At 36.7% G+C, this 21,215-nt stretch overlaps 2 protein-coding genes across 4 annotated transcripts in view; one reads left to right on the top strand and one right to left on the bottom strand.

The window, feature by feature from the left end:
• The first annotated feature begins 222 nt into the window (after positions 1–222).
• Positions 223–8,585, top strand: LOC306883379 (cathepsin F-like). Its single transcript, XM_079438582.1, has 14 exons — positions 223–598; positions 1,581–1,700; positions 2,010–2,091; positions 2,286–2,344; positions 3,016–3,088; positions 3,471–3,584; positions 3,818–3,966; positions 4,090–4,186; positions 4,444–4,524; positions 4,633–4,752; positions 5,389–5,453; positions 6,630–6,720; positions 6,904–6,962; positions 7,549–8,585. Exons 1-14 carry the CDS (start codon positions 362–364, stop codon positions 7,621–7,623), a joined length of 1,422 nt encoding a protein of 473 aa, XP_079294708.1. The 5' UTR covers positions 223–361; the 3' UTR covers positions 7,624–8,585.
• A 2,068-nt stretch (positions 8,586–10,653) lies between these two features.
• LOC306883477 (storkhead-box protein 2-like) overlaps positions 10,654–21,215 on the bottom strand; it is a 57,644-nt gene continuing 47,082 nt past the window's right edge. For 2 of the 3 annotated variants that reach the window (XM_079438763.1, XM_079438764.1), the window contains one exon: positions 13,889–17,752. In XM_079438763.1, coding sequence (XP_079294889.1) covers positions 15,492–17,752 — 2,261 coding nt within the window. In that variant the 3' untranslated portion in view covers positions 13,889–15,491. Of the gene's footprint in view, positions 11,484–13,888; positions 17,753–21,215 lie in introns of those variants that run through there. The other variant, XM_079438762.1, reaches the window with a different exon arrangement.

Here is a 21,215-nt window from a genome sequence, read left to right as displayed (position 1 = left end):
AATAGAATATAACAATCAAGCAAAATATTACATTATTTTTTGGAACACTTTCTCTAATACCCAACAACTTAAAAAGAAATATAAGTTTTCTCTTTTAATCGATAATCGTTGAGAATTACAAGCAAATTATTATTATATACATTTTTAAACCAAAATATATCCCACGCCCACACAGAGGGGCATCAGTCGTCCATCTTTGTGCGGGGCATCACTGCGCCTTTCAGTCGTCCATCTTTGTGCGGGGAATCTCGCGGACTGATGCTGTGCAGTGTGTGGAGCAACAAAACACTGCGAGCTTACGATCTAAAAACAAAGACCTGTCCTGATCTTTCGTCGCTGCCTTCTGTTCCGAAAGCTCGACATGCACTTTAACCGCGGTTACCCCGTCATCGCCTGCTGGGTCCTGATCGGGCTGGTTCTGGCTTCAGAAGATGGCCCGGATCGCCCGGTTATCGGAGCTCTGGGATCCCCGGTCCGTCTGTCGGAGTCAGACCCGGGGGTTATGAAAGCAGTCAAATTCGCAGAGGAACGATATAATATGGGCTCCAACACGATGCATATACGCCGTGTTAGCAAAATCCTTTCGGCCAGCAAACAGGTAACGTTAGAATTATAAATAACTAATCCGTCAAAATTACCAATATCTATGTTATTAACGGGAACAAAACCATATATATAATTGTTGATCTATATTATTATTTATGTCTTATTTATGACGTGACTTATTGATTTTCGCGATTCTGATATTGGACAATAAGTTTATTATAAGGCGCTATATTTACCGCATTCATGTGATTAGACGTGCGCAGAGGCCTCAAATACATAACAGTGCTGAGCTGATTTAAACAGCACCACACTGCGCGCATTGTGCGCATTTGTTCATTACGTTAGTTCAGAGGAAAGCTGCGCAATTTTGAGCATATACGAATGTTTTTAGGAATGTCTTTATTTCTAATATAAAGATACATATAAACATTAGGCAATCAAACTAGAACAAGAGGGGAGATACAATGATTAAAATAAAAGCAAAATAATAATAAAATGCAAAAAATTTATTTAAGAAATTTTCTGCAAGATGGAATGTTTTCAACTTTTTTTAATGATGAGAATTGATTTTTTGAAGTGATAAGAATAGTAAATCAGAAGAGAATATTTTGCAGTAAGGTTTACAGTTGAGATACCTTGTTAAATGTGGTATTTACCCCATCATACGAATAAAGTCCAGGTCATCATTTAGCTCCCTATTGTCAACAACATCAGCTTGAAGAAGAACTTTAACTACAGATGTTACACAGATGGAACAAGGAAGAATACAAGAAGCAAGAGGGCGGTATATTTAAAGCTGTTAAAAAGCCTACTGTTGTATAAATATCACAAATTCTTGCAGTTTATGATGTAACAAATGTGTGTATTTATATGAATTATTAGAAAGTTTCTATAAATCTATTAAATGTCAGTCTTTATTGAAATATTGTAACAAATGTATTAAGATTATTTATAGAAGTTTGATATTACACAACCATAATTTTTCCTCCATTTTCAAAAAAAACCTTTTAATTTCTGTTTTGTGTCTTCCACAGCTGGTAAAAGGTGTTCGGTACAGTATTATGGTTGAGATTGGAAGCACTCAGTGTAAGAAATCCCTAAAGCTGAGCGGTGTGGACACCTGTGATTTCTTCCCAGAGCCTCACAAACAGAAGGTGAGCAAACTCCACTACTCAGTGTCCTGCAATGGCAAATTCAGATGATTCTCTAACAGTCAAAACACAGCACACAACCCATATAGGGTGGAATTTCATTTTTGTCCATTATTAGCATGTTTGCCATTTTGATTTTAATGTTCCAAATAATTCAAATCCAGTATGATAACCCCATGTTTTTGTTCAAAAAGTAGCCAAACAGAAGTTTGGCAAAAGTTGAACTTGCCCATCTGCTGCAAAGAAATGCAGTTCTTGTAAATTTACAATGCACATCCTCTCTCCTAATCACCCCATTCTGTCTCTCCACAGACGGAGGTTTGTTTGTTTGAGGTTTGGGACATTCCCTGGGAAAATAAATCCACCCTACTTAAACAGAAATGCCAGCCTGCGGGTCAGTAGCCTGGGACAGATGGCAGATCTGTCAGCCTCATGTAGTCCAAATCATCTTTATCACATGATATACTGCTGTGTTGTAAAACACAGAGACACGCATACTCATTGTAATGTTTTAGGACAGGATATAAAGTGATTTTGATCATACATCCACATGCATGTGTAGTTACCTTGATATTGTTCATGCCTTAGTTTCCAAGGAGCTCAAAAAGGTTGCAGCCGTACCTCTAACCCATGGCAAACCCATGAAGGTATGGATAAGTGTGCAGTATACACCTAAAATTTCATTAAATATTTGCAATTAACCCTATAAAATCAGTTAACCCTATAAAGCCTACTCTATCACAACATTGCTAAAAAACCTATTGTGCACAATCTACTACATGCTATCTGTCGTCTGATCATTAGTATAAACTGAAAAGACCTTTTAGTGTAATTCTAATTATGTCCCCCATCAGGTCGTGGTTCAGGTGTCTTTTTGCTGTGAAATGTTTACTAATTTTTATAAAGTAAATGTAAGAATAACTTTTATATTGTTAGCAAGATGAACACTTACCGGACTGAAGCAACTTAGATTTACTTGAGTATCCATACATCACTTTTTTAGAAAAATCACGGTAAAATATGAGTATCAAATATAATACATGAGGCTTTCCTCCTCAAGTATGAGCTCCATATTCTCATTATTTTATTATGAGCTATATAAAAGCCTGATGTATCAAATATAATACACAACAAAACACACACATGCAAACTTTAAGATCGTTTTCATATTTTGCCTAAAATTCAATAAACAGCTCCATTTCAAATTATAATTTTTTTCGAACCGTTATTTCAAATGTAAGGCTTTACAGGGTTAAATATTTGTGAACTTTTCATTATGCATTTTATGATTTTTATTGATTTTTTTTGCTATTTTCAGGAAACTGTGGAGCTTTTGACCCAGTTTAAAAACTTTATGATCACATACAATCGAACATACAGCTCCCAAGAAGGTAAAACACAGAACATACTTTACATTACCATGAATTCGTCTCACTTGTACTTTATTCTACAGTTTACAGTGTCATTTCTCAGGTACTTAGAAATTTGAATTACTAATAAACAAGTAATCAGTATACATATACAGTAGTCAACATTTGAAGTGGATCAAAAAAGTGAATCAAAGTTGTCCTAAGACAACTTAGATGAAAGGTTTTGATCCACTTCAAATGTTGACTACTATTTATTAATATATATTACCTGTCACATAGATACCATAATGTAAACTATTACCATATTAGTGTTCTACACTAGTTTGTCAGTTAACGGCTATTTGTAATGCACATAACACAATAAAAATCCCTTCTTTAAGCACTGATCCATTAAACTCCACAGAGGCAGAGAAGCGTCTGCGCATTTTCCAGGAAAATATGAAAACAGCACAAACGCTGCAATCACTGGAACAGGGGTCAGCTGAGTATGGGGTCACCAAGTTCAGTGACCTCACAGGTATGTTTATGGATTTGTTGATTATCGTTGATTACTCAGTTAATAAAATGAGCAAAAATTGCCAATTAGTGATGACTCAGTGGTCAAAAGTAACAATCCAAGCCAAAATGAACATTATTAACAATTGTTATTACATGATTCAAAGACACATTTTGTAACACTTGGGACCAGTCTAATATGTCTCGATTATAAGATCATATAAGTACAGCTAATCCCAACCTCTGTGTGTTTAGAGGATGAGTTCAGGATGATGTACCTGAACCCAATGCTGAGTCAGTGGAGCTTGATGAAGGAGATGAAGCCAGCGACAGCGGCTAGTAAGGCTGCTCCTGACAGCTGGGACTGGAGGGACCACGGGGCGGTCAATCCTGTGAAGAATCAGGTATGATGGCACAGATTATCTTAATAAAGAGTGAATAAGTGAAAATCAGTCTTGAGTATGTCTGCAGAATTGAACATGTTTTATTATAATTAGTTAAACATTTTAACTGACTGTCTGTCGCAGGGCATGTGTGGCTCCTGTTGGGCATTTTCTGTGACTGGGAACATTGAGGGACAGTGGTTCAAGAAATCCGGACAGCTTCTTTCCCTCTCTGAGCAGGGTAAATATAAACTACAATACCGTTTAAAAGTATGGGGTCAGTATTTTTTTTTTTTTTTAAGAAATTACTACTTTTATTCAGCAAGGATGCATACAACTGATCAAATGTGACACTAAAAACATTTACAATGACAAAAGATTTCTATTTCAAATAAATGCTGCTCTTTTAAACTTTCTACTCACCAAAGAATCCTGAAAAAATAACTGAATTCAGTGAAAAGGTACATTCATTTCTTTGCTCACCTGTTTACATCGCAGAATTAGTGGACTGTGATAAACTGGACCAAGCATGTGGAGGTGGACTGCCGTCTAACGCTTACGAAGCCATTGAGAAGCTTGGTAAGAAATAATATTCCCTAGAAGTCCATTTCAATCAAACTACCTATAGCGAATCTGTAAGAATAAACATGTCCCATATAAATGTGCTTCTTTCTTTCACCTATAAAGGAGGTCTTGAGACAGAAACAGACTACAACTACATCGGACACAAGCAGAGCTGTGATTTCTCTTCAGTCAAGGTGGCCGCCTACATTAACAGCTCTGTTGAGCTGCCTGACAATGAAAACGGTTAGTGAGAGAGATGAGGAACCAGAGATATCAATAAACTCAATTAAATTGAAAACGCATTAAAACAACACTGATGATGAAATACCTGCACTAGAGGAAATTCAAAATATCAAATATTTATATCTGAACATTTGGAGAGAAATATGAGCTATAAGCTAATCTTACTTAAGTGTTAATATACCATCGATAATTACAGAACATCCAGTGTTTTAAATGGAAATACACCCGTGTTCAAAAATTTGGGTAAGATTTATTTAAATGTTTAACTCACCAAGGCTGCATTTAGAGTATTTGATAAAAAATTACAGTAAAAACAAAATATCATTACAATTTAAAATAACAATTTTCTTTCTTTGAATATATTTATATTAAAATGCTATTTATTCCTGTGATGCAAAGCTACATTTTTAGAATTATTATTCAAGTCTCAGTGTCACATGATTATTCAGAAATCATTATAATATGACGATTTGCTGCTCAAGAAACATCTTTTTAAATTATTATCACTGTTGAATACAGTTTTACGTCTTGATATCATATTTTCTTTGATGAACACAGTTCAAAAGAACAGCACTTATTTAAAGATTTTTTGTTACAGTAGAACTGTAAAATATCTTGATTGGTATTGCCTTGTAGAGATTGCTGCTTGGCTGGCTGAGAACGGTCCAGTCTCTGCTGCCCTCAATGCTTTCGCCATGCAGGTAAAACAAATACACCATAGAGCTGCCTCATTGGAAAAATATACCATTAGCATGCATTATATATATATATATATATGTGTGTGTGTGTGTGTGTGTGTGTGTGTGTGTGTGTGTGTGCACAGTATGTGCAGAATATTAGGCAAGTTGATATTCTCCTCAAAAACTCCTTATTTCAGGTGTGCAGAATTATTAGACAGGTTAGACACCTGTTTTTTCTGACCGTGCTGACCCAATGAGCATTTCGCTGTCCCATGGTCATGCCTTAACTTTGCTAATTCTATTATTGCATTAGTATTGCGTCCTTCTCATGGGCATTTAATCATTTTTTTACTTTTATTCTTAAATTCAATCTCTTTTTTTGGCTAATTTTATCTGTAAAAGAAAACCTGTCTAATAATTCTGCACACCTGAAATAAGGAGTTTTTGACTTTCAGTCTTCATGGTCAATTATATATCACTTATAAATGATTAAATTCAAAATCAATAGTAGTTATTAAGATTGATGTGGTTTGGAATTGGTAAAAATGTTCTTGAGAAAAAAAAAAAAAGACTTCAACTTGCCTAATAATTCTGCACACACTGTATATATATGTTTATGTATATATATATATATATGTATATATATACACATATACACACACATATACATACACACTATTGCCAAAATTATTGGGGCACCCCTTTCTAATGAACATGTTTGACTACTTTCGTAATTTCTATGAGTACAAATCTTAATGTTTAAGCATATAATGATATTCTTGGGAATTGTGCTTCTGATTTTATTGCAACAGTTTGGACAGGACCCTTTTCTATTCTAACATGACAGTGCCTCTGTGTATAAGACAAGGTTCAAAAAGAAGTTATTGATTCAGTCAGTGTGGAAGAACTTGACTGGTCTGCATAAAGCAAAGTTATATATATATATATATGTGTGTGTGTGTATACATATACGTATGTACGTATATGTAGAAATATATACGTGCGTATGTGTATATATGTATACGTATATATATATATGTGTGTGTGTGTGTATAAATAAGCCACACGTTTCTAATGCAGTAAGCAAAAGTAGAATATACAGTATGTCTGGTCCTACAGAAACAAAAATACATATCTTTACCTGGTTACTTGAAGTTGCCTTTTTTTTTTAAATATGAGTTTTTCCACTGTCTTTAGTTCTACAGAAAAGGAGTATCTCATCCTCTAAAGATCTTCTGCAACCCCTGGATGATTGATCACGCAGTGCTTCTTGTGGGATTCGGACAACGTGAGTTATATTGATTTCAATGTTTGTACTGATACAGATGTGAACTTCAGGTGTTTAAACAGCAAGGCTATGTAAAAAAAAAAAAAGTTTCAGAATACTTTGGATATACATTTACTGGCATATAAAATCAGTCAACAGGGTTGCGTAGTGATGTTGAGTATATTTGTCTGCTTTTTTGTGCAGGTAATGGCATTCCATTCTGGGCCATCAAGAACAGCTGGGGAGAGGACTATGGAGAGCAGGTATGAAAAATAGAAAACGGCAGCAGTCATTATTTGATTTTAAAATCATTAATACATGGCCTCTGTAGACATCCATTCTTGATTGATGTTGGAAAACATTACTGATGTTTAATGTCAGTAAGTTTGATTGTTAGAAAATAAAGTGAAAAGCATCTAAAATTGCTCCAAATTTAAGATATTCTAGTCCTGTACTTTTGGCACACAATACATTAAAGTGATCCAGTGGTGGTGCATTCATATTTCTAAAAGGTGAGCCACATCTTTTTAAAAGACACAAGTAGCTTTTGAGTATATTGATGTATAATATCATTATTTACTGATATTGTGTGAAAATGCATTGTCGCCATTGTATGTTTTCTTTTTTGTTTATATTTTACCTCATGAAGCACTTTGAGCTGCATTTTGAAAACTGCTATAAAAATAAGTTTTTTTTTTATTTAATGTGTCATTTGCTATTATTGTAAATTTTCCACCAAACCAGCACAGAAAAAAAAACATTTGGTCCTGCTTGTAACTTATATGTAGGTGTTCGTAGACTATGTGAGATCACAGAAATGTTCAAATCTTTCCTGTACTTCTCTTATAGGGTTACTATTACCTGTACAGAGGATCCAGACTGTGTGGAATCAACAAGATGTGCTCATCTGCAATTGTGAATTAGACTTAAGACACACACACAGAGAGAGAGAGAGAGAGACAAAGCAAGCAAGCATGGATACAAAACATGTGAAAACAGCCCAGTCATGAACATGTGATGATTGTGCACAGTTCACACTCTGTTTCAGTCTTGTGTGATCTGTGAACTCAGTGTAAACACATATTCTGCACATATTTCATCTACATAAGCACATAATTCTCAGTAGTTCAGATACATGAAGTATTTCTCTTGAGGTCATGTACTTTAGTTACCAGTCATTTTGCTGTTTCATAATGCTTTAGCTGAATTTGGTGCACATTACCTCAGATCCACATGTGATGTTACAGACACAGCAGATTACCAAATAGCAAATAGGTACAAGATAAAACCACAGTTTACCATATGACTAAAACATTACATACTTTGTGTTATTGTGATTTTAGACTAGGTGATTGTTTAGTTACTTTGTATTTTACACTAATTAGTTTTGTAATTCTGTGTTTTATTATCTAATTGCTAATTTAATTCCAAAACAATGAGTTGAGCCTGTGTCGTATTTGCTTTTAACCCTGCTGAACAGATGAGCAGTTTTTAACAGTGCATTTTACTGAATATTTTGAGCTGCTAGTCTTGGAAACTAGATTTTGCACACTATGAATTTCCACAGTATATTGTGATCATTCCATTAATGTAAGTATGGCTGTTTTTACCCGCACATCTTCCTCATTTTTGACAATATTTTTCTGAATTGGAAAAAGTTGCTGATGCTTCTTCCGAATGCACAGCGGAAGATTTGTTTGAGGTTTGTGTTGTGGCAGAAAAGATGCATTTCTCAGTTACTGTGCTGTTACTGTTCAAACCAGCTGTATCTCTCATGAATTATCAAAGCTGTATTGTTGAATAAACTCCCAAATGTCTCAGTCGTGCTTTATGCTGCAATAACAGTCACGTTTTCTAAGTTCAATAAATGAGCAATATTCATTTAGAAAAGGCTTCAATTAGTTTCACATTTTAGCCACTTTAAAATGTATGAATCCCAGGATGAAAGCAACCACAACAGTAAATGTAGCAAGAGATGGTTAACCTCAGAGAGATGTTTGACACACTGGTTTTGCCAAAGTTAAAAGTGGAACTTAAGTTGTTTGGTTGGTTTTAGTGTTTTAGATGAAGAAGCAAAAATCATTGGAAAAAAAATGCATAAAATATACAATTATGAAAAGGAAAATACTTTCCATCCAAAGTCAATGCTTTGCAGATTTAGTGGTTATTTGTGGTAGTTTACCTCAATGTGAATAGCTTTGCATTTCCCATTCATGGCATTGACCTCAACAGAGATCACACAGTTAAATTAAACATGTCATGTTATTTTATTGTCTTAAAAAGTTACACAATCCCCAAGGGAGGGATTTAGTACACTAAAACATTTAACAGCACAACTACACAAACGGGGAATTTCTTTTTTTAAATATTATAGACTTTACCAAAAAATCCCCCTTGTAGGTTTTTATACTCAGCTTGACAGATAGACCATCTCTTACAGAATGACATAATGTCACAATAAGGAACAATGTTATTGAGAACCATAAGAAATCCATCATGTTTTGGGAAGACATTTCATGGACTATCGGTATTTCGTATGAAATATGTGCATTATAAACAGAACATCCATTCGGATGATTTTTTTTTCTTTTTACAGTCACCAGAGAACAGCCATTAGTGCAAAAATGGTATAACAAGGTAGTCCTGGCAGCAGTTTATCCATTTATTGGAGAGCGTGACATTTTACAGTCCTCTAGAACTCACGAGGGGACTCGTACTCGGATGAATATGACAGATGTTCACTAAATGGAGCAGTGAACATTGTTTCACTAAAGAAAAAAGCTATTCTTTCAGACTTATAATTGAATAACTTATTTAAAAACTTAGAAATCACTGATTCTTAAATATTGGGGCAAAACAGGGCAAAGAACAAATGTTAATGCATCAAATAATTATTTTGTGTGAACTTGTACATGTTTTCTGGCTTGGTTGCTACTTTATAAATAATTTATACAAGACTTGTTCACAGGTCAGATGCAAAATGTGTATGGCCATGTGACCGAATTTGCTAGATTTGTCAATATTTATAAAAATGACATGACTAATGTCAAATATTTATCATAAATACTGACAAATTTAGCATTCAACTTAAGAATGAAGAAAATATCACACTATCATAACCATATAAGTATTAATTTGCTGTAGCCACTTTATTTTTCTAGTGTTGCTAATTTTAACAGGACTTTCAATATTCTAGTAGGAAATGTATTTATAGAAAGGGAACAATGTATATATAAACTGTAATGTAATATAAAAACTGTGAAACATTATTACTATTTAAAATAACACATTTTCTGTTTTAATATTTTAAAAGTGTTAAAAACAATGCAGCTTAATTTTTGTAGAAACCATGATTTTTTTCCACCCAGGATTCTTTGATGAACAAAAAAGTTGGAAAGAACAAATAAATAAATACAAAAAAAATGAAAATGTTTTGCCCCACATCTCAAGAATCAGTGAAATATACTTCTAAATGTTTACCATGAATTTGTGCACTAAAAGAACTGGAGAAAAACTAATTGTAATCATAATAATAATCATAATAACAATAAATAATTGAACATGGCAGGACATATCAGAGATATGAAGTTGTAAATTATCCACTCTATATGGGTCCTATATGATTCCAAACTCTACACAAGTCTCCTCTCTATCACAATGAGATTTGGCTCTATTAGTATGAGGACAGTAGGTTACTAACGCTTGATGATGGAGATGTGATTGAAAAGCACTAGCAGTACATTCACAGTTTGCAAGCTGATAGTGGTTTGTCTAATACAGCGGGCCTAAGGTGGGGGTGGACGTCTCTCATGTCTCCCTCTATGACTGTACAAATAGTGGAGGTAGCAATGTGTGTATTCTGTGTCATCTAGTAGTTGAGCACCTGGTCAAAACAGAAAATCTGGAGAGAAAAAAAATGTATTCCAACTTTTTTTCCTTTTCTTTTTTTTTTTTAAATAATAAGGGTCCATTCAATGAGAAAGCACCAGTAAAATTTAAATTGGTATTTAAAAAAAATAAAAATAATAATAATGCATTAACGGTGGTATGTTTTGTTAAGATACATAAATGTCCCAGAGAAATCTCAGGACGGCGGACGATACACAAGGATGCAGTAGAACGATTCCAGCAGGAACAGATGAGCTTGTTCGGATTTCCAGGGAGATTATCGTGGCCTTCAAATTTCGGCCAGCAAATGTGAGACACTAAGTCAGTAGAGTTCAGAGGGACCTGAGCGTACAGAATGACACACCAGACACAGCGATGAATGAATAGGCAGAGGCAACGCAGCCAAATTTGGATCAGAAGACAGTTAAGACCCGTAGTGGATACATTAAGCCATAAAGGACACCTACAAATGAGTTTGATAGAGGATTTTATCCCAAACAGATCACAGATCAGCGTAAATTTAGTCCTAATGAAGTGACTTGTTTGTCTGCAGCAGTATTTGTTACAAATATCAAAAAAAGTCAAAGATACCTCCAGTGAATCATGATGAAGTGTGTTTTTTGAAAACAGCAGGAACAGGCGTCACACGAGCTCTGTAAGATTGTAACAGTCCTGGTGAAGTGGGGTTTGATGGTGGTCCCCATCACTACACGCTGGTGATGGAGGCTTGTTTCTCCGTGCGGTTGGTGGGCGGCTCACGGATGGTGCGGAAGCTGGGGGGCTGGTAGGGCGGCGGGGGTCTTTTGGTGCCAATGTGTCCTGGACTCAAAGCCATATTCTGGCGCCTGCTATTTTCCACATTACTCGAGGTGTTCGAAGCAAGGCTTTCCCGTGTGCTGAAGCAGTACAGAAGGACAGAAAGGGAAAGAGAATGAAAGTGTTATGAAGAAAGCAGAAATGGAAAATTGATTAGTAACAGGCTGAAAAGTACGGTAGCTGAGAGAGCTCAACGCGCTGCAAATAGAAAAAACACCTCAAATTTAAGAAAACAACATCAATTTGACAACACACGTGCTGCAAATGCTCACAACACAACCAAACAAAGAAGCGCTGCAAATTATTTTTTTATTTGGTTGTGTTGTGAGCATTTGCAGTGAGTTTCTTTATTTGTTTGTGTTGTGAGCATTTGCAGCACCTGCTGTCAAATTGATGATGTTTTCTTGATTTGCTGGTGCTTTTTCTATTTGCATGTGCTTTCTGAAGTTGCAGCGCACTGAGCTCCCTCGGCCACCGTAGAAAAGGGAAACAAGATGGGGTTAGTCAAGGTTAACAATCACAAACTTGTTATTAATGCTGATCAGGGATCAGAATGCAGTTTAATTTCCAAAGAGTCTTCTCAATTTGAATCGAATCTGCAAACAGGAGGTAGAATTTGAATTTATGAAGAAGCTTTATTAAAATGGATTCAGAATGAAGCCAAACATAAATCTTCTTGTCTATATTTTATCAGAAAAACAATGCAGTGGATAAATCTTGTGGTGCTGTAAAGACAAAATTAACATTTTAACAGTACTGAACTTAAATGTGTGTAGATGTATACTACTACTGTTTAAAATTATAAAAGAAATGTAATACTAATAAATTACAGGGACTAGATTTGTCAAAATTAATAATGTAGTTTTTTTTTAATTGCAAATATTGTATCGGACTAAAGAAATTCTTGCTGGGTATCAGTGTTTAATTCCTCTTCCTGTCATTCCAATTCAACTTCCTGCGCCGTGTGGTCTGTTCATTTTGGAATTCAGAATTTTGCCCAAATCTGATACTAAAAGAAAAGTAAATAAGGACAACAGAAAATAGAAAGGACAGTACATGAGCAAAATTAATATTTAAGACTATGACAAAATGAGGAATACAAACCTGAAGGGACAGAACATCTATAAAGGTTTAGGGTGGTGATACATGGATTTATATGTTGAGTCTAAAAGACCAGTGTCAACAGATGCTCCTCTCAACAAGCCCAAATCTTCCCAATGTAAGATGGATTTACTATATGAGAGTTGTATGAATGAATCTTCATTTAAAAAAGTATCTGAAAATATCAAATTATTCGGCCCATTTTAAACATGACTGCCCAAATTTCAAAGGGGTAATCAAAATGTATTAAATAAATCAAATTACAAGTGTAATCCATTCAGGTGACATGCAGCCAAGCTCCAACTATAGCACATATATTAAATATCAGCGTCATGATAAATTTTTACCCCCTCCAAATACACAACTGTAAAAATCTGTATTTTTTTCGTATATTTTATATATCTAGATATTTTATTATTGTAATAATTAATTAGTTTTTATTTAGCCATTTAAAGCATAAATTTGACAGAGACTTGCAAAAAATAAATAAATAAATCCTGTTGGATAGGGGTGTAGGGCTGGCCAATATGACCAAAATCTGATATCACGATATGAGTAATTATTTCACAGTAACAATATTTATCACTATATAGTTGTTTTTGCTTTAAATAAGGTCTTTATGATATCACAATTTTTGATACCATAGAAATTTCATAATTCGTCACCAGTGTGCATTTCATAGACAAGTAAACAGTCCGCGATTAAATAAGAAACTAATTACAAGCAATAGGATAATATAAATCTTATAGTAGAACAAATAAATAAGAAATGCTACATGCATTGTATAAAGTAATCAATTTTATAAAACCACTGCATATACTTCACTGTGTAAATGAAATATTAAATTAAAGTTACAAAAGTGATTTAGTCAAGACCAGCGAGACGTTTCCTCTCTTTTTTGTTTGATTAACATGAATGATACACAGAAGGAATTTTAGAATGCTGTCACTTTAAGAGTTCCTTTTCGCTGCTGGTTGCATTTTAACAGCTTAAAATCACATTTTAAAACTGCAATGCTTAAAAACCCACAAACATACAAATGATACGTTTTTTTGTGACCACTTAGCACAGTAACATCACGTGAGCATCTAACTGCAATAAAGACATTCTACTAGTTTATCGTGTCTACTGTTATAGCGCCCACCCCTACTGTTGGATATTTTAAAGTAAAAATTGTTATTGGTCCAAGAAACTACAAAATAAAATAAAAAAAACACTATTTATCTATATAATGATGTATTAAACAATAACAAGATTTCACAAGATGTTTGACATACTGCTGGAAACAGGCAATTTTAGCTTGAATGAAAACAAGAAGGAATTGCACAAAACTAACACACACACACACACACACAGGGTAAAAACTGCAACTGAACCACTGCATGAAATACAACATACTTTAATTTGGGAAAAACAAACAAATAAACAAACTAAAAACACAATTAAAGAAAAAACAAAAAGAAATCAGGGGGGCACATTTTGTTCCTCAAATGTTTGAAATGTCTCATCAGGCTTTTGGCACAGAGCGGGGTCGCCATCACTGTAGTGAAGCACCTCTAACCCGCTCCGCCTCGCAGGGTGACCTGAGTATCAGCACAGTGCTTGTTTTTCTTCATCCAATCACATTTTTCTAAACACAGTCAGAAAACATCCACTTCATCAATTTCAGCAGTTCAAGAAGCCTGATTTTTAAAACACAAGGTTTTTCCTCAATTAGATGTCACAAACTTATTTCTATCACTCTGGATGACACTGAACCTTTTTATTGTTGGATTTTTGCCTGCAAAACAGACTTATCCAACTTTAAAGTGTTTTCTGAGTCAATATTATTGCACTGCAACGTCTGAGCATGAAAACATCTACTTGAAGTTTGCGGTATGAGAGGTTTCAGACATTTGGAAGATGAAAACAAAGGGTCTGGGTGCAGGTTGAAAGGAAGGACAAGGATAACGGTAGGACATGAAGTTGCACAAGTTGCATCATGTGCTCAAAGCAATTCATTCTTTAAGTAAGGCCTCAAACATATCAATAGATAAAGTCACAGACATGTGCTTATCCATTTTATATTGTGATCATTTTGAGAACAATGTCAATTAACCCAATGTATTTTGGACGAGAACACACAATGCAACAATGCAGCACTTACAATCCAAACATGACGTTCATTTAGACAAAAATGACAAAAGGAGTACCCAATACAAAATATTATTTAAACAAAAAATTCAGTTAAGGACAAAACCAATAGTGTAAACCCTTTCAAAGACTGCAGTTATAGAACTGGTAGTGGTTGTATTCGGTACCTCTCACATGTTAGGGCCTCTCCCATTTCAGTGAAAATGTGATTCATAGTACAGTAGTTTCAAGCCTCTAAGCAAACCGTAGCATTGCTAAATGTGTCAGAATGCATATTTGTATTGCAATGTGTAAAATGCATTCTCATCACTTCTGCCAGGGCCACTAAAGTGGTCAGTTATATTTTAAGTCAATTACTGTCATAGCAGACAACCATTTTTACAATCTTGCAAAGCAAGTTAAAGTTAGTTTAAGTGTTGATGTTTATAGCTAGTTATCTGAAATATAACGCATCAGGTTTAATGGCACAGACATTTTAAAGTTACTGAGGTTTATTACTGCCACAGTAATGCAAGAATACATGTTATGTATGTACAACAGGACAATGTGCCTACAACATGTTGGCTAGGTATCTGTGTTTTTGTACTTGCATAGAGTATGTTTCTGGCCTTAATGCCATTCACAGGGGTGGTTACTACTGCTTAAAATAAGAAAATGTAAGGTTTGCTTGAATTGGGATTAAACTAACGCTCTACAGAATTCATGTCTATAAAAGCATAAAACCCTAAATGTTCCTGTGAGTTAACACGTAGTTAAAAACCAAGGATAATAACGTATGTCTATTCATAGAATAGCATACCCCTCATTTCAGACACAAACAAATGAGACAAACCCTTAAAGTGGCCCTGAGTGCCTTACCGTGGGGAATTAAATCCACTGTCCACAGTCACACTGCTGGAGTCCATACTGTCCAATCGGGTAGAATGGACAGATTTTTGGCTGTTGTTGCTCTCACCTTCCTTGGGACTTAGAAAGGTAAGGTTCTTCTCAAACTTCCGTTGCAAATCCCGCTCTTTCTCCCGTTCCAGCAGCCATTGCATTGTCCCTCCCTCTTCTAGGACTTTCTCCTCCACACGGTTTTTATGACTAGTATCCTCAGAGTCATCATCCGACACGTTATAATAGTCGAAGGTGGTTTCTGCGCATGAAGCCTGCTCCTGAGCTGAGGATGGTGGCACGGTCAGTGGTAGAGGTTTATCAAAATGCTCCTGAGTCTCCAGGACCTCTGTCGACTTGGTATGAGGAGACTTACCTATCGTACCTGGCCTTGAGAAGCTGCTCTCCACATAGTCTGGAGAATTGAACAAAGTCTCTTTACTGTAAACCTCGGGCATTTTGTCCATGTCACCTGAGTCGAGATTGTGTTGGTGCAACAATCGTCCATTGGGGAGATGCTCGGGGGTTTGGCTTGTTGATGCTATAGAAATACTACTTTGTCCCTTTGCTGACTCCTCTTTATATTCTATAGGGTGAGGTGGCGTAAGATGAGGGGTCAGTCGCTCCGAGGAGATCCCCTTCCAGACACTATCCGTAAAGTCATGGCCGGGTTTTGCAAGAGATGGTGGGGCAGAGAGAGAGACTTCATTTGCTGCAGTGCACTGGAAATAGTCGTCTACTGGCATTTTGGGAGAGCAAGACTTCAGGTCGTTGTAATCAGGAAGACTATCCCTGCTTTTACTCTTCTCCAACGTCCGGTAAAGCACAGCATCCTCCGAGGATCCTCTTCCAACATCTGGCACACAAACGTCAGAGTGTAATCTAGCAGCAGAGAGCATGATGCGGGAATAGTGGGTCGCCTGCGCAGATGCCCTCAAAGTACCATCATCAGTGTAGTACCGACTCCTGTCATCGGGACTGCACTCAAAGTCCTCTGGGCCTCCCAAGTATGGACCACCAAGTGGTCCCTTGGAGTTGTCCATGGAACGTGACCTTTCTTTAGCCTTGTCCGACCTCTCATTTCGTGACTTTCTCTCTTGCGTATGACTATGACTTCGGTGGACTTTGGAATGTGACTGTGCCCTAGACGGTTCTGGGAATGGCATTTCTGTCCGCCGCTTTGCCAGTTCCCCAGAGACATCCCACTCTGGAGTGGTGGTAAAGTGAGACTCCACAATATTGGGGTTGCTGTGAACCATATACTTCCCCCTATTCCGCTCCATGGACATCATGGCTTCACGTGGAGAACGTACCAATGAGGAGCTGTAGAATCTGTAATCCCGATCATAGGTTATGTCCAGATTGGATCCTTCAGACGGATCCCCCCTGGATGCACGTGTTTTGCTATGGGAACGCGAGGCCTTGCCCTGCTGGGCCTTTCGATGGCTGCGGCTCCTCTTGCTGCGGGCGCTCTGCTGAGCCGAGGAGTTGGCTTTGTTCCGCTGTGCCTTCTCCTCCTCCAACCGCTTCATTACAGCTGTGTGGCGAGCAAGGTTCTCCACCGTGAGATCTGGGTTGATCCGACGGATGATCTCCATCTCCACCTCTCTAGGAACAGTACTGGGTGTCTCTTCGTCCCGCAGTGGCCACTCCTCAGGTGGGAACTGTGCTGAAAATGTGGCTAGATGTTTCGTTTTGTCCTTCTTGAAGCTTAACCGGAACAGCTTCAGGCCAAACTTCTTGGACTGCTTCTCCCCGCTGCTGCTGCTTCCGTCTTTGTGTTTACTGTTTGTCTCAGTTTTAAACGGAAAACTAAGTGAACTCTTACTCTTCTCTGATGGCTGCTGCTGAGGCGGCGGAGACACAGGAGAAGACTCTTTATGCTCCTTAGACCTTCTCTGTAAGGTTGAGGTATGCGCACTCGGGATGTCCTCCCGGTGGCTGTTGTTGTAGGAGTCACTGTGGTTCTTGTGGTGAGGTCTTTCCCGGACACATCCCGAAGTGGAAGGTGTCATGGTACTTGAGTGAGGAGAGGTGCACGGCTGCTGCTGCTGCATGCGTTCCGGTATCCTCTCGTCCAGGTGGTACCACTTGCTGTTAGTCCTAATGAGGGAAGGCGTGATGAAGTATGTCTGCTGCGTAACAATGAAATAACCCTCTGGGGTGGGGTAGATCTTCCGCTCTCGGACCAGCATGTTGAGCGTGTGCCGCAGGATCTCCATACTTGGAGTGGGGACGCCTACAGGATAGAAAGAGAGACAGAAGACAATCAGGTCCAATGCCCCAAATCAAGTATCTTGATATCAATAATATTCCGTGTTACACTGATATCAATCTTAATATGATTGTGCACAAGGTGTATTTGTACATGATGACCTATAATAAAACTTTTTAAAATCAAGAAATTACAATTCTTCCATTTATAACAATTAGGGATGGGTGATATACTGGTAGACATGATTAACCTTGATTAGTCAATTTGTCGGCCGTCGTCTCTATCGCAGTTACATGGGCACATAACATTGCTGTGCTACGTGGTCATGAAAACGTATCGCTTGCACACATTTGTTTTAGCATTGCACGTGATTTTAAGCCGTTGAAATGCAATCAGCAGCGAAAAGGAACTCAAAGTAACAGTAATCTAAAATTCCTGCTCTTTGTCATTCATGTTAATCAAACAACAGAGATAGAGAATCTCTCACTGCTCTTGACTAAATCACTTTTGTAACTTTAATAAGAACATATATTTAATTTACACTGTGAAGAATATGCAGCGTTTATACATTTGATTACTTTATAAAATAGCATTCCTTATTTATTTGTTCTACTAAAGTTTTTTGTCCAATTGCTTGTAATTGTTTCTTATTCTGACTGTTTACTTGTCTTCAGTGAGCTTTTATTTATTTTTTTACTTAAAGCTAGTATTAGTTTTTTGCAAAACTGACACTGGTGACAAGAATTATGAAATTTCTATATATAAAAAATGCTCCTCTGTTGGCATTACTCCCCATTACATCATGGAGTTCTTAAAGCCAGCCTAGTGTGACGCAATACACCCACCTCTCACCCACTGTAGCTAAAATACAGCAGGCAACACCCGATTCAAACACCCGTGTTTTTTTGGGGGGGGATTGGCCTACAGTATGGTCCAAATAGAGATATTTCTGATAAGTGCATTAGTGATGTCACAGTTCTAAAGGGATACATTTAGAACATTAGCATTTTTACCACTCCTGAACTCTTTTCAAACAGTACAGAACGCCTCAACATGTGTTAAAAATACGGAGTTAAAGAGTTGCTTGATCGCTGTTTTGGTTCGGCTTTGTCATTTACATTTGTAGTCCAGAGCACTTCTATATGTAGACACTGAGGTGGAGAAGGGTTGCCTGTACTTACATCATAGTTGCTGCTTAGTTTCCCTGTCAATGAGGTGCAATCCTAATTCAACCTTACAAACACTCTCTCCCTCACTCTCACACACACACACACACACACACTTAAATGACTGTCTAATCCAATCGAGAACAACAGCCTTTCACTTACTGCAGAAATTCACTTTGGTTCTAAAGGTCTACAGCTGTTGAGTTGAGAAGTTCCTCAACAAGATCTTCTTGACAGATGTGTTACAGTACATTCAAATTACTATTGAACATGTTTGCAAGTTTGGACATACCTATTCCTTATTTTTTATTAGCATTAATAAAATAGTTTTCAAAAATATGAAATAAGACAAATGGAAGTATTGAATGGGATGAAAACATGACCCTGTCTGAACCTGGGTCTCCAATAAGCACCACAGCTCTAACCAGCAGACATTGTGTTAAACTGGTACAAAAAGAAAAAAACCCAATATGCATCAACGCAGACAAAGATTCATTCTTTCTAACCCAATACTGGGAAACACTTCAGAGAGTTAAAAAACCAAAAAACCAATAATAATCCATCACTAACAGTATCCAATGAATGTGGCTGAGTGTACCCTAAAACACCAGTCTAATCCTAAAATCTCCATTAACTAACCACTGACCATTTTTCTTTAAGTATGATACACTATTACAAAAAAAGATAACTTTAACTCAACTAAACAACTATGTATTTTTTTCTCTTATAGATTACACAGAAAAAAACCATCAGAAGAATACACTGAGCCTGTGTTGCAGAACTTTCAATCTATGTTTTACGTTCAGATGTCAGAAAAAAGGGTGTATTTTTTATCCAAACAAACAGACTTTGACCTGAATTGGAAAATGAGGTACCAAGCAATAATAATATGATGCTGTGTGCCTCACCAAAATAAAGATTTATTTTTACGACAGGATCTATGCAACATCCTTATAGCAGCTTTCTCCAAAATAAACCTCAATGGATTTGAAGCCAAAACTAAAACTTCATTGGGTGGCGGGGGTGTAATTTTCTATCCTGTAATACTTGCAGTGAGATGAACTGCTACATGAGTCATATGAAAATGTGCTCTGTGGAATAACATATTACATTTCAATGATGCCTGTATGCTTTATTTGTACAGACAATTCACCCCATATGAGTCTCTCTCCAACAGACTTTTATCTAACAAAACAATCCCCATATGACTTTTACAAAGACTTTCGAATACATATATACATGTATTATTTTGGCAGATGCTTTTATCTAAAGTGACTTACAACAGTTCAAGGTAACCTTACAAACCGAATCAAACCAAACCAACTCAGGTACCATATTCATACACACAGAATCTGACCTGCCTTCTTGGTGCTTGTATTATCTTCCAAGTGGAGAGGTTTTGATCCAGGTGTGTTAACGTACAGCTTTGTGTTCAGGGCGTGAGCTGAAAGGATGAGTTCATGATTCTATAGCAACCTCAGCATTCGCTACTGATTCTATAGCAACCGCATTGCCTCACAACATAAGGGACACAGAGCTCATTATGACTCATGATCTGTTGCATCTCTTCAGCTCACTTTCACATGACATAATCAACATCACACTACTGAGATGCTGAATCTGACAAATCTGTTTGGCACAAAAAACATGACTGACATGTAATGAAACAATTAGGGCAGTGCCAATACAATTTGAGCAAGACAATATATTGAATAAACCACAATATAATAAATATGGCAATTATTTTTTTAGCCATCAAATTTACTAAAGACCAACTTCACAATCTTTCCTTGTTTCTTGCATATTTCACCTCTGATTTAAATGTTTTGACTATCTAGTCAGAAACCAGGAACTTTAGCTATATCAATCAGTCATAGTGTGCATTTGCATAGTTTACACTTCAATTAATAATGGATTATTAGTGCTGTCAAAATTAGCATGTAAATGCGATTAATTTTTCCAGTTTAACGGCATTAAAAATATTTAACGCAGGAGTGGAGCTAGGGTTTGCCACCCCATGCACAACTGCTGCTTCTGTATCTTTGTTTCTTGACAAGAATTGCATTTATTCCAACGCAGAACATCTTTACGACCACATCAAACAAGAGACTTTTCAGACGTGCATTTCAACTTCGCCTCACCGCCAGGTGTGAGTCAAACGATGTGGAAATGGTACAGGTGACGAGGAGCTTCAAGAGAACATCAGTGAACTGCGGTAAGATGAGATGTCAGGCCATATGTCAGTAAAAACTAATTTTCCTGTCCTGTCAGCAGTTATACTGTGCTCATAGCGCATGCTCTTCAATTGCACACACAAAATA

Source organism: Barbus barbus, assembly GCF_936440315.1.
Source record: "Barbus barbus genome assembly, chromosome: 17".
Lineage (NCBI taxonomy): Eukaryota > Metazoa > Chordata > Actinopteri > Cypriniformes > Cyprinidae > Barbus > Barbus barbus.
Note: the sequence above shows the minus strand (reverse complement) of the source record. Positions and strands in the feature narration are given on the sequence as shown.

Bases quoted from the DNA above. Each gene is read 5' to 3' on its own strand.
- LOC306883379 (XM_079438582.1), top strand. From the start codon at position 362: ATGCACTTTAACCGCGGTTACCCCGTCATCGCCTGCTGGGTCCTGATC. The intron at 4,753-5,388 runs GTTAGTGAGAGA...ATTGCCTTGTAG, and splicing joins GCTGCCTGACAATGAAAACG to AGATTGCTGCTTGGCTGGCT. The intron at 6,721-6,903 runs GTGAGTTATATT...TTTTTTGTGCAG, and splicing joins TCTTGTGGGATTCGGACAAC to GTAATGGCATTCCATTCTGG.